This window comes from Hermetia illucens, chromosome 4, assembly GCF_905115235.1.
Source record: "Hermetia illucens chromosome 4, iHerIll2.2.curated.20191125, whole genome shotgun sequence".
NCBI classification, from domain to species: Eukaryota; Metazoa; Arthropoda; class Insecta; order Diptera; family Stratiomyidae; genus Hermetia; species Hermetia illucens.
In genome coordinates, this window is record NC_051852.1 from 48,604,922 (window position 1) to 48,620,926 (window position 16,005).

Here is a 16,005-nt window from a genome sequence, read left to right on the forward strand (position 1 = left end):
CATATAGCCGCTTTCCTTGCATATTTAAGTTTCGTTTTTATTGGAAGAAGATCCTGTGATTAACCGCAGCACTTTGAATGGCTTCGCTGTGGAACTGGTGTTCCTCAATAGCTTATAATATTAGGCATTCTTTACGTTAACAAGTCATGTGATCATTCTCGGACTTCGTTTTTTTCTTGTGATCGTAGTCGGTGGCTACACTTAATTGCGTGGTCTTTGATGACTTCACTAACCAACTGTACTTTCAGGTCCCTATGTAGATCCTCATTTCGAATGAACCAGGGAGGGTCTACTATCCTTCTAAGCACTTTATTTTGGAATGTTTGTATGACCTTCAGGTTTGATTCTTTGACACAGGCCCAGAGCTGGATACTATACGTCCATATGGGTTTTAGGATCTGTTTATAAACAGGCAGCTTGTTTTCGATGGTTTGCTGGAAATTTCGCCCCAATAGCCAGTACATGTGTCTGTATCTGGGATTTAGCTCGTCCCTGTTTCTTAGGATGGCCTTTTCCAGCAAAGCTTGGTATAGAATGTCTTACTTAAATCCCTTTATAATGACTTTAACTGGATTTTCTTTTTGTTTGTGAAGTTAATGTACGTTGATTTGCTTCCGTTCAATTTTATTTTCCATTACTTGGTCCATTCTACAATGTTGTCAATAGCTGTTTGTAACTTTATTTTCGCTTCTTCTATAGTTTCACCCGTGGTAAGGATATCAGTGTCGTCCGAAAATGTCGCTATTTTGACTTCTTCACAGCAAGGTATATCATTGGTATACAGGAGAAACAGTGTTGGGCCTAAGACTCTCTTTTGCGGTACACCAGCTGCAATTATTTTTTAGTTCAGAGTAGGTTCCTTCGTATTTCACTCAAACAGGCGCTCTGATACATACGATTTCAAGATATCGAAAAATTCTTTTAGGAGCTCCCTATGTAATTTATTCAACATACCTTCATGCCACACATGATCAAACGTCTGGGCAACATCTCTGGCAACTCTACTTGGCTCCTTCCTTCCTTCCCTGGTTTAGGGACCATTATAACTTCGGCCAATTTCTATTGTCGAGGGACGTATTTTAATCTAAAAGCGGCATTCATTATTTCTAATAATTAGACTAGACCCTTTTCTGGCAATTCTTTTAGTATTCTCCCTGTAATGAGTTCATAGCCAGGAACTCTGTTAGTAGACACATTTTTAATTTCTGTCATCAGCTCATTTAGTTTTACGTAGCGTATTGGGTAATGGTCCACTTTTCTAACTGAGGTTAAGCATGTAGAAGCTTGTGTATCTTGTGGCTAAGCTCTAAGATGAACTTAGGAGGTAATATGGGAACTTTTAGAGCGGGGAGTTTCTATGAACGACGGCTCGATTTAGGAGACCTGCTAACCCCTCGACTCCTCGGCTTTGCAAGTCATGTCAAAACTGGAACCTTCTTTCGAAAGCACTAGTCGAAACATTTAATTTGATACCTCTGAGACCTGTTTGCCGGTTAAGTAATCCAATTAAGTAATTATGATTACTTATTATTTTTATTGAAATATTTAAGCGAACTCAATGCGAATTTTATACAGCAAACTCAACGCGAATTCTATACAGTAAACTCAACTCAAATTCTATTTTCAAAAAGGACTTCCATATTCTTTAGCAATTTTCAACTTAATCATTAAATTCAGTGACAGGTCTGAAAAACATAATTACTGCGATCTTCCACTCCCTTGGTGTGCCACGCAAAGTGGATAGATCCGCGCCATCTATTCGCTCGCAACATTCGAAATAAATTTCGAATGCTGCGAATCCTGCCGCGCCACATCACTCCGCCCCCAGATGAAACCTAGGGGGTTTCAGCGACTGATCCCCGAACTTCGTTCGCCGTTAATCCACAAAGCGGACACGACGTTGCTTCGGGGCGCACGCGGGTTTCAGCCTGGACAAAGAGACCGCCTTTTTGTGACCACCGATCTCGAGCTGGAAGAAATGTTCTCCCCGCTCGAGAACGCGGTACGGGCCCTCATATGGAGGCTGCAGCGGCTTCCGGACGGCATCCGTTCTGATCAGCACATGCGTGCATGTGTCCAGTTCCTTGGGCGAACAAGCAGGTATGGACGAGTGTCGAGTGGGTGGTGTCGCCTTGATGCGCCGGAGATTGTCCCTCAGCAGACGCACCAACCCCGACTCCGTGAGACCCGATCTCTTGTCGAAGACCGGATCGCTTGGGAGTCTTGGGTTCTCCCCGTAAACCAGCTCCGCGGGGCTGGCAGCAAATTCCTCTCGGCGGGTTGTACGAAGGTCGAGTAGGACGAGAGGCAAGACTTGCGTCCAGGACGGGTCGTCGCGTGCCATAATGGCGGCTTTCAGCGTCCGGTGCCAACGTTCCAACATCCCATTGGATTGTGGGTGGTATGCCGTAGTCCGCTGGCGTTTAAAACCAAGGAGTTTGCCTAACTCGGAGAAAAGGGTGGACTCAAATTGCATTCCCTGGTCAGTGATGACCACTGCAGGGACGCCAAAGCGAGGTATCCACTCTCGACAGAGGGCTTCAGCACATGATTGCGCCGTGATGTCTTTCAGAGGTATTGCCTCAGGCCACCGCGTGAACCTGTCGATGATTGTGAGGCAATACTTATAACCATGCGAGTCTCGCAAAGGCCCTATAATGTCGAGGTGTATGGTGTGGAAACGCTTGGTAGTGCGGGGGAATGAGCCCACTTCTTTCCTAACATGCCTGGAGACCTTACATTTTTGGCATGCGATGCACTCTCTGGCCCAGGAATTAATATCCTTGTTCATGGAGGGCCAGAAGTATTTTCCGGTGACTAACCGGTTTGTTGTCCTGATGCCGGGGTGCGCCAAGTCGTGAACTGCGTGGAACACTTCCTTGCGAAATGTGGCCGGAATGTATGGCCGAGGTCCCTTTTCCGAGTCTTCGCAGCAGAGCGAGAGGTTTGAGCCGAAGATGGGCAACTCCCGAAATTTGTATTTGGGGTTGGACTTGAGGCTCTGAAATGCTGCGTCATCCACTTGCGCCTTGGCAATAGCCGAGAAATCGAGTGAGGCGGGGATGTTAACTTCGGAGACACGAGACAAAGCGTCAGCAACAATGTTGTCCTTCCCGGACACGTGCTGGATGTCCGACGTAAACTGGCTTATGAAGCTCAGGTGTCGAAGCTGACGAGGGGACGCTTTGTCGGGCTTCTGTTTCAAAGCGAACGTGAGAGGCTTATGGTCCGTGAACACTGTGAACGGCCTGCCTTCTAGGGAGAAACGGAAGTATTTGATGGACAGGTATGCGGCGAGCAGTTCGCGATCGTAGGTGCTGTAGTTCCGTTGAGCGGGATTCAACTGCTTCGAGAAGAAGCTCAACGGCTGCCAAACTTGGTCCACCTTTTGGTGAAGGGCAGCACCTACTGCGATGTCAGAGGCATCAACAAAAACGGCTAGGGGTGCATCTTGCAGAGGGAATGCCAAGAGTGTAGCGTCAGCCAGTTGTTGACGAGATTTGTCAAACGCGCAGATAGCCTCTTCAGACCACACGATCTCTCGTGTGTCCTTAGTTTTGGGGCCAGACAAGTACGCGTTCAAAATGGACTGGAGATGGGCGGCCTTGGGCAGGAAACGACGGTAGAAGTTTAGCATGCCCAAGAACCTCCTCAACTCCCTCACTGTCTTTGGACGCGGGAAGCTTGTGATTGCTTGCACCTTGTCTGGGTCGGGCTGTATTCCTTCAGGGGAAATGAAATGGCCGAGGAATCTCACCTGTTGTTGAAGGAATTTGCATTTCTCAACGTTTAGGACTAAACCGGCCTCAAGGAGACGTTGAAAAATGCACTCGAGATGGGCTAAGTGCTCAGACTCAGTGGAAGAAGCGACCAAAACATCATCCAAATATACGAAACAGAATTCGAGGTTTCGCAGGACTGAGTGAATGAACCTTTGAAAGGTTTGCGCCGCGTTGCACAATCCGAAAGTCATCCGGGTGAACTCGAAGAGTCCAAAGGGTGTGCATATTGCCGTCTTTGGAATGTCTTCAGGAGCTACTGGAATTTGGTGATAAGCCTTGGTTAAGTCCAAGGTCGAAAAGATGCGGCAATTCGCGAGGTGATGCGCAAAGTCGTGGATGAGTGGAATTGGATATCGGTCAGGAACAGTCTGTGCATTTAGCCTTCTGTAATCCCCACATGGGCGCCATTCGCCGTTTGGCTTAGGGACCATATGCAGTGGGGAAGACCAACAGCTGTTTGAGGGCCTGCAGATACCCTGTTGAACGAGTTGTTCAAACTCTTTCCGTGCAATTGCCAGTTTCTGAGATGGTAGAGGACGCACCTTCGAGAAGATCGGGGAACCAGTAGTGATAATGTGGTGCTGCACATTGTGCTTCACTGGTTTGGAGAGACTACAGTTGGTAGTAATCTGGCTGAACTTTTGGAGAAGTGCCCGAACACGAGAGTCGGTAATGTCTTCTAAAAGAACGGAAAGATTATTGCCTGGGTGAGATACCATATGTCCCGACGTATTAAGGTTGGTCGTGGAATCTATAAGAGACTTGTTTTGCAAGTCCACCAGCAATCCATAGTGACACAGGAAGTCTGCGCCTAGTATGGGGAAGCTGACATCCGCCAGGATGAAACGCCACGAAAACGTCCTACGCAAGCCAAGACTCACGTCCACTTGCCTATATCCGTACGTGTTTATGCGGGAGGAATTTGCTGCCGCAAGTTTGAGCGGTTGAGGGAAAAGTTGATGATGCTGGGGTACGGGAAGAACCGAAACCTCCGCACCCGTGTCGACGAGGTAGTTGCGCCTGCTGAGGGGGTCAAAAATAGTTAGGCGACGTGGTGCTGCGTTCTGGGTGGCCGCCGCCAAAACCCCCCGCGGACCTAGTTTTTTGCGGTAGAAGAGAAGGTTGCGTGTTCAGATCACGTCGGGGTCACCAATTAAGTAATCCAATTAAGTAATTATGATTACTTATTATTTTTATTGAAATATTTAAGCGAACTCAATGCGAATTTTATACAGCAAACTCAACGCGAATTCTATACAGTAAACTCAACTCAAATTCTATTTTCAAAAAGGACTTCCATATTCTTTAGCAATTTTCAACTTAATCATTAAATTCAGTGACAGGTCTGAAAAACATAATTACTGCGATCTTCCACTCCCTTGGTGTGCCACGCAAAGTGGATAGATCCGCGCCATCTATTCGCTCGCAACATTCGAAATAAATTTCGAATGCTGCGAATCCTGCCGCGCCACACCGGCATGAGGATTCACTCTTAAACTCAATATAAGGAGTAGTTATTCACTGAATGCGTTGGTGTTAACAGTTCTAAACTGTGTATCCAATTTTGTATCAATACGTCCCACCTATCATCTGATATGGTTCACAGACTTCCAATTCACCTGATATTTGACAAAAGATTTTGAGGTACACACTTTGCTGTATTATCGCTCCCATTTCTAAACCCCAATATTATTCAGTTTATCGATTCGCTGCTTGATTTGCGATTCACATTGAAATGAAGAAGGTTAACTATCGTGGATGGTGTTGTTCTCAGCCCTCCAGTAATATGCAAGCGACCGGATACCTTTTTGTCGGTTAAAGGGTAGTTTAGGTCGCAAGACAAATGCGGGGAATGGCACACACTATCGAGCATAAAATCTGAGAAATTCCTATTGAACCAAGACCTATAGTTTTGCAACCAACCTTAACACCAACTCCATGCGGTGAACACTGGAGTGCTTTCTAAATAAAAACTGCAGACGGAGAAGATGAAGATTTGTCTCCATCGTCTAAGAACAGAATAGTCACTGTTATCGGCTTTGAAAACATAAGCGTGGCGATCGAATACTGCCATCTCTCAACCATGATGAATATCATAATATATTGAGGAGGTATTGAGGGGACAATATAGATTCGGACCACCATCTCATTGGCATGGTGCTCCAAACTCGAATAACAACACCGTATAGAATCTGCTCACACGGTCGGGCGAAAGTGAATAATGAAGTTATCCATAACGTAGCACCTACATATAAAGATGAAACGCACGCCGCAATAACCGTAGTTAACAGAGGTGCTGGGGATGAAGCATCATAAAATGATCTTCACAACTACCCGAAGAACATTATCATAGACGAGTACAAACATATTTGTCCCCAGTCACAAAAAAAAGTCAGGACGACTGGTTGAGTGATGAATGTAATGTCAGAAAGGGCGAGCGCGTGAAGAGACCGATCACAAACTCTTTTGAGCAGGGAAGCAAGCTCGTCAAAAAAAAAAGGAAATCTGGTAACATAGAACCAACAGGTCTGCGAAAAATAGAAGGAGCAACCGCACCAGCACGAAATTTGTCCAACAGGTCAGCATAATGAAGCCTTATACACCTCGATACTCATCCTGTCAACACAAAAAGAGAAATCTTATCTTATGCTCAAGGTCTGGGACAGTTATAACTGACAAAGAGGCATAATCTGGCCCATCCGTAAAAAAAGGGATATCATCCAGTGCCGTAATTATAAAGGTATCACATTGATGAGTACCATAGATAAAATATTGTCCGTTATCTTGTTAGGCTTGGCAGGTCCCTACTCCCAGGACAAAATTCGTCTACTCCAAAGAGGATTTCCTTCAGGCAAATCGGCAACAGATTAGATTTTATCTCTGTGGCAAGCGAAGGAAAATTGTTGGGGATCAGTTGTACCAATTTTCTCATCTACTTCAAGGGCGCCTATGGTAGTACAGCCAGGGTAAAACTGTACACGACCATGGGAGAATTCAATATCACGATAAAGTTGATAGGACCGCCTAGGCTGTTCCTTACCAATGTGCGAGACCAGATCAAAGTAGTAGGATCACTACCAAGGCCACCCGTGATTCTAAGATGAATGGGAGAGCCTCCATCCTCCTTAAGTCGACCCAACTACTGAAGTATACTGACGATATAGACATCACGAGACGAACAACTAAAGTTATACAAACTGCCTAAATCTAGATCACTAGTCCAATGAGAATAATAGCAAAAAGAAGCTACAACTTCGAGACTATTAATTATTTCTTCTATCTAGCTTCGAAAATTACAAGCGATAACAGTTTCAAGGAAATCCTCGCATGGCTATTTGCACTTAAGAGAGCCTATTTCAGCTTACAAAGCTGTTTCGCTCGAAACGTCGTAAAATAGGGTCAAAGTTTTTACTGTATAAAACATTGATCTTACCAGTCCTCTGTATTTCTGGGGGGCTTAGGTTCTTAGCAAGAAGAGTCACGAACTCTTAGAAGCATCCAACGAATTTCTAGCCCCCTCAGGAAGATTGAAGATTTCAGACTCTATCTAACGATGTCATGAGGGACAGCACGACTGTCTAGTGGTGAATAAAGCCCGGCTGAATGTAGTATGTGGTCGGGTCACCTGGTCCGTATTGTTGAGGATATTTCAGCACGGAAAATCTATAAGAGCAAAAGAAGACATGGTAGCGCCTGTCTGACATGGAGCGATGACTTAGGCCAGGACATTAGACAGCTATTTATGATATCGAATTAGTGGGCCTCTCTGCCAAACCGGGATGTCTGAAGTTCCTTATCAAAGCAGACCAAGACCGGACGCCGATTACTGCGACGTTGCTGATGATGACGGAATACTTTGGGTATATTCTTAAATGGGAATATGCTTTGTACATACTCCGCATAAATTAAATAAATAAGTAAATAAATAAACTGACAAAACAAGTTTGGGATTTTTTTATTATTCTATTCATTGGATGGCAATATTTCTAAATAATATAAAAAACCATTCTTCTTAAAACCTATTGATTCAAACAGCCCAATGGAAGCTACATTTCCTTCTTCAATACCTGAAGTTGTATATTCTCCACATTCTCCAATTTTCTTAGACATAGCTTTCACAAGGTATGTTCCAAGTCCTCGTTTTCTAAATGGTTCATTTACATGTAGAACGGCAAGTGCACCGAACTCGTACCTAATATAAAATAAATTAATTGATGTTGTGGACACAAATCAATATTTTAAAAAGCCAATCAATATTGTAATCACACAGGTATGTACCGACAAAATCTTTTCGAATAGATTCTAAGAAAGATAGTCCCAGGTGTGATTGAGAATGGACAGGCAAAAAACCCCACCGCCTGAAAGGTTCTGCAACCTCAGCTAGAAACCCAAGTTGGTAAGGTGGTCAACTTGATCATCTTGCAGGCGTTCTCCCTAGCCGTAGTTACCATTAGGATGCTTCTTTCCACATGGCGACCCTGGTAAGGAAAAACACTAAAGAGTCGTGAGTAAGATGTAACTTGACTAGGTGTGGAAAAATAACGAGAACGCAGGAATAAGTCAAGGAGTCAGCAATCATTTGGCTAGTGAATTAATTAATCGATCAGGCAACAATAGCACCCTAAGTACCGGGAAACAAGATTGTTCAACTTTGCAAGTTTGTCAGAGATATACTCAATATGGTAAAGTCTAAGGTAAAAAGGAAAGCAACCTAATCAATGCAAGTGATATCGGCAAAACCATTTGGAAGTGAAAAGATACAGAGGAGGGCTTAAGTGATGTTGAACGAGCATTAAAAAGAGAGTTCACCTTTCACGAATCTGCTAGGCAATTGCCTCCTTAGAGAGCACCTACCTTTGAAGCAGTAGATTAAATGCTACTGAGTGGCATGCTAAAACCGCGGTGATACCATTAAACCCAACCATTTCAAGGCAGCACGAAACTAGGGGGCTCATACAGGAGCAAAATTGTGTTTTGAGGCAGGGTTTGATAGAGCTAAGCAATGCATTTACGCGCACACTATTCGAATGCAACAATGAGAAAGCTCGAACAAATTATAAATAACTCAACTGTGGGCAATAGAGATCGAAACGTACAAAATTGATTTCAATGCCTACACTGAAGAAAGGCATGACATTATTGTCCCTATATTAGGCGCAAACTTCTTGTGTCACTATGGGCTGCTGCAGTCTAGGTCCCCGATAGACTCCACAACCTATTTTCGGTCGTCAAGGAAAATACTGTTTCTATAATTTTTGAGGATGTTGCCGGTCCATGCATTGGCACACTCCTCCAAAAATATCGCAACATTGCTACCGAACCTAGTCTCTCTCTGCCAGTTAAGCATGATGTCCGGCACCATATCAACACTACCGGTTCCTCAACCTTCTCAAAGTTGCGTCCTCTGCCATCCCAGAAGCTCGTTTTTGCACGGAAAGAATTTGCGCAACTACTTAACCAGGGTATAAACTTTCCAACAGCAATTGGTCATTTCTACTTCACTTGGTCTTCAAGCTCAATGGCAAGTGGCGACCTTGTGCAGATTATGGACGTCTGAGTGCTCAGACGATTCTGAACCGGTACCTCATTCCACTCATCTAGAACTGTGCGCATTATTTGGCATATTATTGTGTTTTTTCGACCTTGGATCTCGCCAAGGCATACCACCAAATCCCTGTACCTTTCGAAAAAATGAGTGCTACGGAACTTAGAATTCTTAGTCGTTTACTTGTAAACTTTACTCTTTTGGCATTTTCTCAACTAGAAGCACCTCTAGCCGTGGTCGTCGATGCTTGAGACACCACAGCAGGCGCTGCTTTTCACCAAAGGGTGAAACAAAGCTGGCAGCCGTTGGGTTTCTTCTCAAAACAGTTTAATCCCGCCCAACGGTATTACAGCCTATGATCGTGAATTACTAGCCGCGTGTCTGAGCAACAAGCACTTCCAATGTTCCCTTGAAAGCATAGACCATAAGTCTCTAATTTTTACCTTACGCCAAAAGCCCGATAAAACGTCCCCTCGCCAACTCCGGCACTTGGCCTACATCAGCCAATTCACATCAAACATTTATCAAGTGTCTGTTTAAAACGGTAAAAACCAGAGAATTCAATTTGAATCTACTCTCTTCTCGGAGCTCGGAAAGCTCTTGGGATTCAAACGGCAGCGGACAACAATATACCATCCACAGTCCAATGGGATGCTGGGACGTTGGCATCGGACACTTAAGGCAGCTGTTATGGCGCGCCGTCCTGGTCGTCTTGTATTTCTTCTACTTGGTCTCCGTACAACCGTCCGCAAGGAGTTTGCTGCTAGCCCTAAGGAGCTGATATACGGGGAGAATCTTCGACTCTCCGACTACCGAGTCTTCGACAAGAGAGACGACCTTATTGCGTCTATTACGAGAGGCCGTTCCCAGATTAAAGGCACCTCCACCATCTTAGCGGTCCACACCTCTAGGGAACTCGAGGTTTGTACCCACGTTCTGGTGACGGCTGGTGCTCAAGAGTATCTCCATGGATAGGCTGAAGTTTTTCTTCTAGAAAATAAACGGCGTTGGAGGGAGGCAAGAACGTCGCGACGTCCGCCAGGCAACCGTAGCCGAGTAGCCTCGCCACGGGTTCTCTCGCCGAAAACCCTAGGAGCAGGGGGGCGGGTTGGCGGAGGCCGTGTCTGATCGTTTTTGACGTAAGAAAAAGTTTAGTGTGAGATGATCCATTGAATTGAATACAATTTGTTTTAAATGAAAATAATTTACTATTAATGAAAATCATTAACTTGGTGTAGTAAAGTAAAAATTACTATATTACAATTTTTTTCAAACGAATGGTACAATCCACCATTAATTTTCTACCATCGTGCGCGGGACACCTAGTACTTCGTCAAACCTATAAGAAGCTGCCTTTCAAAGGAGGTTCTTTATTATTAACACGGACTAAAAATCTGACGAGCGCGTGAAAGTATCACCAAGTCATGTTATAACCGATGCGAAGTTGAACTTCAAGGTGCAGCAATGTTTGTGACAAAACAAAAAAATAACATATTGTTGGCATGGTGATGGCTAACATTGCCCATAGCCGACGTATCGCGTTTAATCCTGCTGTTTGTTACGCTGATTTAGGCTGGAGCATTAGCCACGGAAACAAACCCCAAAAGACTGAACTGAGCATAACACTTAACTACGTTGAGTTAGCTGGGCCCTTATACTGATGTCAAAGGAGATGCTCTAGAAGTATTGGTCTTCTTGTGTGAGAAATGAACTACTGCATAAGACCATAGGGCGCAATCTACCCACCCCATTGGAAGAACACTGAAACGCGATGAGGAAGGAAACTTTCGAAAAGCAGCAATGACCATGGAAACAGTCAAAATTGAGTTTGTAGACCCAAAAGCTGGCATGTACGTAAGGAATATGTGATGAAGTACATATACTTTCCTCGATAATCATAGAGAGAGAGATGCGATTTTAGCACCAACTTCACACATTACAGGAATTTGGACAGTAGAGCATCCTTTAGATCACTAACTTGAGTATGGGTCCCTTGGAGATTCTCTCCAGGTGCTTGAAGAAGTCTGTCTCGGTCATAGCTCGGATGTGAACGTCACCAACGCTATATGAGGCATGCGCTCGAGATGAATTTTGCGAATGAATTGGATTCGACATTTGTCTAGGCAAAATTTCACCTGAATATCGCCATTGAACATGTTTACTATTCGCAACATACTTCTAAGATGGGAATCAGTACCATCATACAACTTTATGTCGTCTAAGTACCTCGCACTTAGCACATAAGCCATATTTAATTGCAAAACTATACTCTCCAGCATCATTCAGTGGCCATAAAAAGGGATTCAGTAGTATACAAAACCAAAGGAGACTCAATGAATCCCTTGGAAAATGCCTCTCCATATCTGGGTGGGCTCTGTGGTGTCGATATCATGCACTGTTAAGGTGATATGCCACCCTTCCATGACTGCGGCCAAAAACTTTATTATTTTGGGATCAATGCGGTACAGACGTAAGATATCTTTCAGTCAGGTATGCGGGATGCTATCAAAAGACTTGGCGTAATTGATATAACAGATAAAGAAATTCCCTTGGCTTTCAGTTGCCTGTTCCACGACCTGGGTCGATGATAGGTTGCTCTTTGGAAACCCTTGGGTTGGTAAACAAGTAATCAGTTTTGTGTCCACGGGGTCCGGCTCCGAACTCTTTTTAGCGACAAGGTAGGTAATTCCCACTATGAGGAAAGATGGAAATTCTTCAGACCCGCTAATGATCTGGTTTAAACCATGCGGCAACCGTACACTAATAAACTTTTTATGCCAGAAATCCTTCATCCGATTTGTTTTGGATGTTTCGAGTATTTTATGGTTCTTCGAATCTACTGAGAGAGTGTCCAAAATTTCAACTAGCGGTGCACATCAGTACACAGTCGAGATGTAATCTCATCATTGATTTGGGAAAAATTTTCGGTTGCTGGAGATGTTGCTTACAGTGCGGCGTCTTGTTGCTGATGCCGCCATTGACTCTTGGTCACCGGTTCCCGCAATGACCGCAAGTCGATCACTCTCCCTGATGATGGTCAGGATTGTGCCGCTGCGAGTAATGAAGCGGTACTGGCCTGCGATTTGCTGCGCAGTCACGTGCGCGAATTGCGGGAAACGCTCGACGAACCTCTGGTGCAACAAGGGGCGATAAATGTTGTACCTGCCGCTGCTGTTGTTACCTTGCAGTAAGAGAGGATGATAAAGAAGTTCATTTCATCATGGTCGCTACAGATGTGGCGAAACAGCTACAGCAGGCGGAGCTATGCACCTAGTCATCATGGCGGCATCTACACATCGAACATCCTCCCGATTAGCGGATTTGACGCAGTGCTGTCCATTACGCGAGCTGACCTAGTCACGAAATCAGACGATTCCCCCATGTTATCCTTACCGGACCTTAAGTTCCTCCTTTTAATTTTATACCTAACTGTGATAGGTTCCTCAGTGAATAATCTGCAACACTACAAAGCTCCCGTACTTCCCCCAACTACCCCCTGAGACAGTTCCGTGGCCTACAGCCATTTCGACTAAAACTATCCATCCTTCCTTTCACAATCGAGTTTGTGAACGGTCACGGCGGAGTTCACTATATTATTTTTCTTCATTTTCTTGTATCTGGCTTGAATTCTGAATTATAGTAATATGCAGATGAACTGAGTTTTTCCATTTGAGGACTCCTTTCCCCCTCCTTCTCTCTAACCCAGAAAACTCAGACTAACCAAGGAGAGCCCCCCAATTTTACGGCCGGAGGGTACCAGAGCAGACTAGGAACTCCAATTTCCGCACGAATGGCTGCGATAGGAGAAGAGTCGATTGGAGTTGTAATCCATCGTGAATCTTCCCTCTCGAGTCCAGAGTTTTACAGCTTCATGCTTGTGGTCGAGCCGTTATTTTGTACTTTTTTTTTGTTTTCAATTTTTAGGTTTAGCTCGCGTGTTTTCCTCCAAAAAGGTCGCGTGATACCACGGTGTTTGTTTGTTTTTCAGGCTCCAATGCGGATCCACGTATCGTTTTAAAGACAAGTGAAGTTTTGTTCAATGACAAATGCTGACTGAAATGCTCAAAGGACAAACCCGACCCCCACCCGCTTCCTCTTTATTCCCAAGCATTCACTTCAGTGAAGCTTGAACCTTCAACCGTCGCGGTCAATTTCACCAAATTTTAGGTTTTTGGGATAGATCTTTCCTCTACTTCCGCACAGTCATTACGTATTGGAGGATCGTCAGGGTCCTCGCGCAATAGTACAGGAAGAGTGTAAGCTCCTCGTGAGATAAAAATTGACGGACGAAGTGCATGTTTGACATGCTGTTTCCCTTATGGGGCTTCATAACATCAATAATTTTCCATTCTCTGTAGAAGTGGTTATTTGTTGAACACATTCCAAAAAATTTTAGCCAGGTTTGAATGGAATATACATATTTGGAGCGCCTGAATCGAGAAACGCGACAATGGGCTCGAACTCAACTTCGCCGTTTTTAACGATAATTTCGCTCAGTATAACGTTAAAAGTAGCACACCTTAAGCAAACGCTACAGAATAACAGTTCGCAGTCGCAGCAATATGCTTATGTATCAGTCCCAATTACAGGGTTTTGGATGTAAAAAAATTGCTTCGAAATTATGCACTCCCATCGACCAAGCAGCTCGATAAAGACTTTCCCCAATCACAGCTTATTTGGATAGTGACTGATAACTCCTGATATTTACAAAAGATAGATGAGCTTTGATTACCTACACTATGCTACGGTTTGAAATCGAGTGTCGAAAAAAGAGTTTATCTGAATGAACTGAGGAAATTACCTTAAGGAAAAACCAGCCAACTCTCCACTCTCCGTATAGATCCCCATCTGAATATTATACTTGTGCAGACATTGTAATCGTTTTATTGAATCATCAAAGTGAAACGGCCAAGAACTATTTACTGCTGATATATCCTTTTCAGTAAGAAGTCCTGCGACGAAGCCTTTCGGCAACCTATGAAACATCGAATAGTATTAGTTGTCACCATTCCATTATATCTATCAAATGATTCCCTCTTACTCGGGTACAACAACTTTTGCTCCACATTCCGGGGTCAAGTAGTACCACAGGAATTTCCATTCGAGGCCCGTCTTCAAACTCCTCTGTTTGATAAAATCCCACACTGCTGGCCGGACGGGTTCCTTATAGTTATATCGGTAATGCTTCTTCGGATCAAGGTCGAGCAAACAGAGACTCTTTGTTAAACGACTTTTGTCTTCATTGAGTGTATCACCGAAAATCTGATTATGATTCTGCAAATAAAGTGTTAAATCTTTCATATCTAATCCAAACGCATGAAACTTATTAACGTCTTGAATCGTAGTAGAATGAAAGACTTTGAATTTGTTGTGAAATGTGAATGAATACTGCGCATACTATTGTAACAAATGTTCCATCACTCCAGTCACCATTCAAACTATATGTGTGAAAGTTCCCCATATTCGGGTCTTGTTGCAGCCACTTAATGTAATTATTAAGTACAAAGAATCCGAGTCCCTGGTCCGCAAGCCTTAGTCGATACTTTTCACGAAGGGCAATTAGATCGTCTAAAGGAATTTCCACAAGTTTGTCCATTTTGAACTTTTCTACTCCTTCAATTGCCGCGAAAGACTCCGTGAAAGATTTTGTATAGAACTGAAGCGACGTCTTCTACCGTCCAGTTTTATAAGAGCCATAAGTAATTTAAACATAAAATATTTTGCCGATAACGAAATATAAAAACAGAGAGCAACTCGTTGTTCCGAACTCACCAACAATTGATAACGAATATGTGACCAAATAAAGCTACTGCTGATAAGATGCTGGATCTGATAACATATGACAGCAAAGTAAACGATGCCACTCTAATCGATAAAATAAGCAACTTAATAAATGCGGAAACAGAACATTGGGAATCTTATCTTGAACCCGGGTTTACATGAGCATGTCTAAACTCAAGTAGAGTAAGAGAGAAATGAACTTGCATCTGTAGATAACAGCTACAACTTACCATTTTGTCAGAATACCAACATTAACGACTTTTTTTCTTTTTCAACCTTTGCCCCTTTCATTAGCGCAATCGAATCATCTCGATCGGATATGCCATTTTGCTTGATCATTGGGTTAACACGGGTAAAGTGTAGAGACCCTCAAATCACCTACAAACGGAACAAGCCAGTGTGGTTTAAGGGGGGTCTTCTCATCGTTTTTTTTCGGATTTCACGCTTCGAACAATCTTAGTGAGTTAATTCTCGTCAGAACAAATATCGCAACTATACCATCGAAGACACCTCTTGCGCAATATTTCCATGATAAATACAATCCCATACCGATCACGGATATCCTCATTTTGCGGATATCACCATTGAAACATTACGCCACTGACTCAACGCTCATGTAAGAATTCTGTCAGATAGTAGTTAGTTCCCCAATGTTGCTACTGTATGTACTCCTCAATACAAGGAACCAACCAACCAACAACCCGTCTACAAGCCATCCTACCATTGCAGCCATTTTCTCATTGAAACGCACCTTGGCGTTGTTTGGTAATCTGTATATTTTTCAAGTGGATTGATTTTCCGTTTCTTGTACACTCCTCTCACAATAACACATACTGCCTCGCCTGAGATTGCCCTATAGCCGCCTCACACCCTTAGCGCCACCGAGCGGTAAGTCAT

The 16,005-nt window shown here is 43.8% G+C and overlaps 1 protein-coding gene across 1 annotated transcript; it reads right to left on the reverse strand.

Annotated features, from left to right (window-relative positions):
- Positions 1-7,708: 7,708 nt before the first annotated feature.
- LOC119654702 lies at positions 7,709-15,032 on the reverse strand. The gene is made up of 4 exons (XM_038060216.1): positions 14,726-15,032; positions 14,369-14,601; positions 14,129-14,302; positions 7,709-7,974 (listed from the first exon to the last, which is right to left on the reverse strand). The coding sequence occupies exons 1-4, from the start codon at positions 14,921-14,923 to the stop codon at positions 7,746-7,748; spliced, it is 834 nt and encodes a 277-aa protein (XP_037916144.1). The 5' UTR covers positions 14,924-15,032; the 3' UTR covers positions 7,709-7,745.
- Between the last annotated feature and the right edge of the window lie 973 nt (positions 15,033-16,005).

Excerpts from the sequence above, each read along its gene's own strand:
- LOC119654702 (XM_038060216.1), bottom strand. The coding sequence starts at position 14,923 with ATGGACAAACTTGTGGAAATTCCTTTAGACGATCTAATTGCCCTTCGT. Across the intron at positions 14,602-14,725 it reads ATGGAACATTTGTTACAATA|AATCATAATCAGATTTTCGG; the intron begins GTATGCGCAGTA and ends CTTTATTTGCAG. Across the intron at positions 14,303-14,368 it reads GCAAAAGTTGTTGTACCCGA|GTTGCCGAAAGGCTTCGTCG; the intron begins GTAAGAGGGAAT and ends GATGTTTCATAG.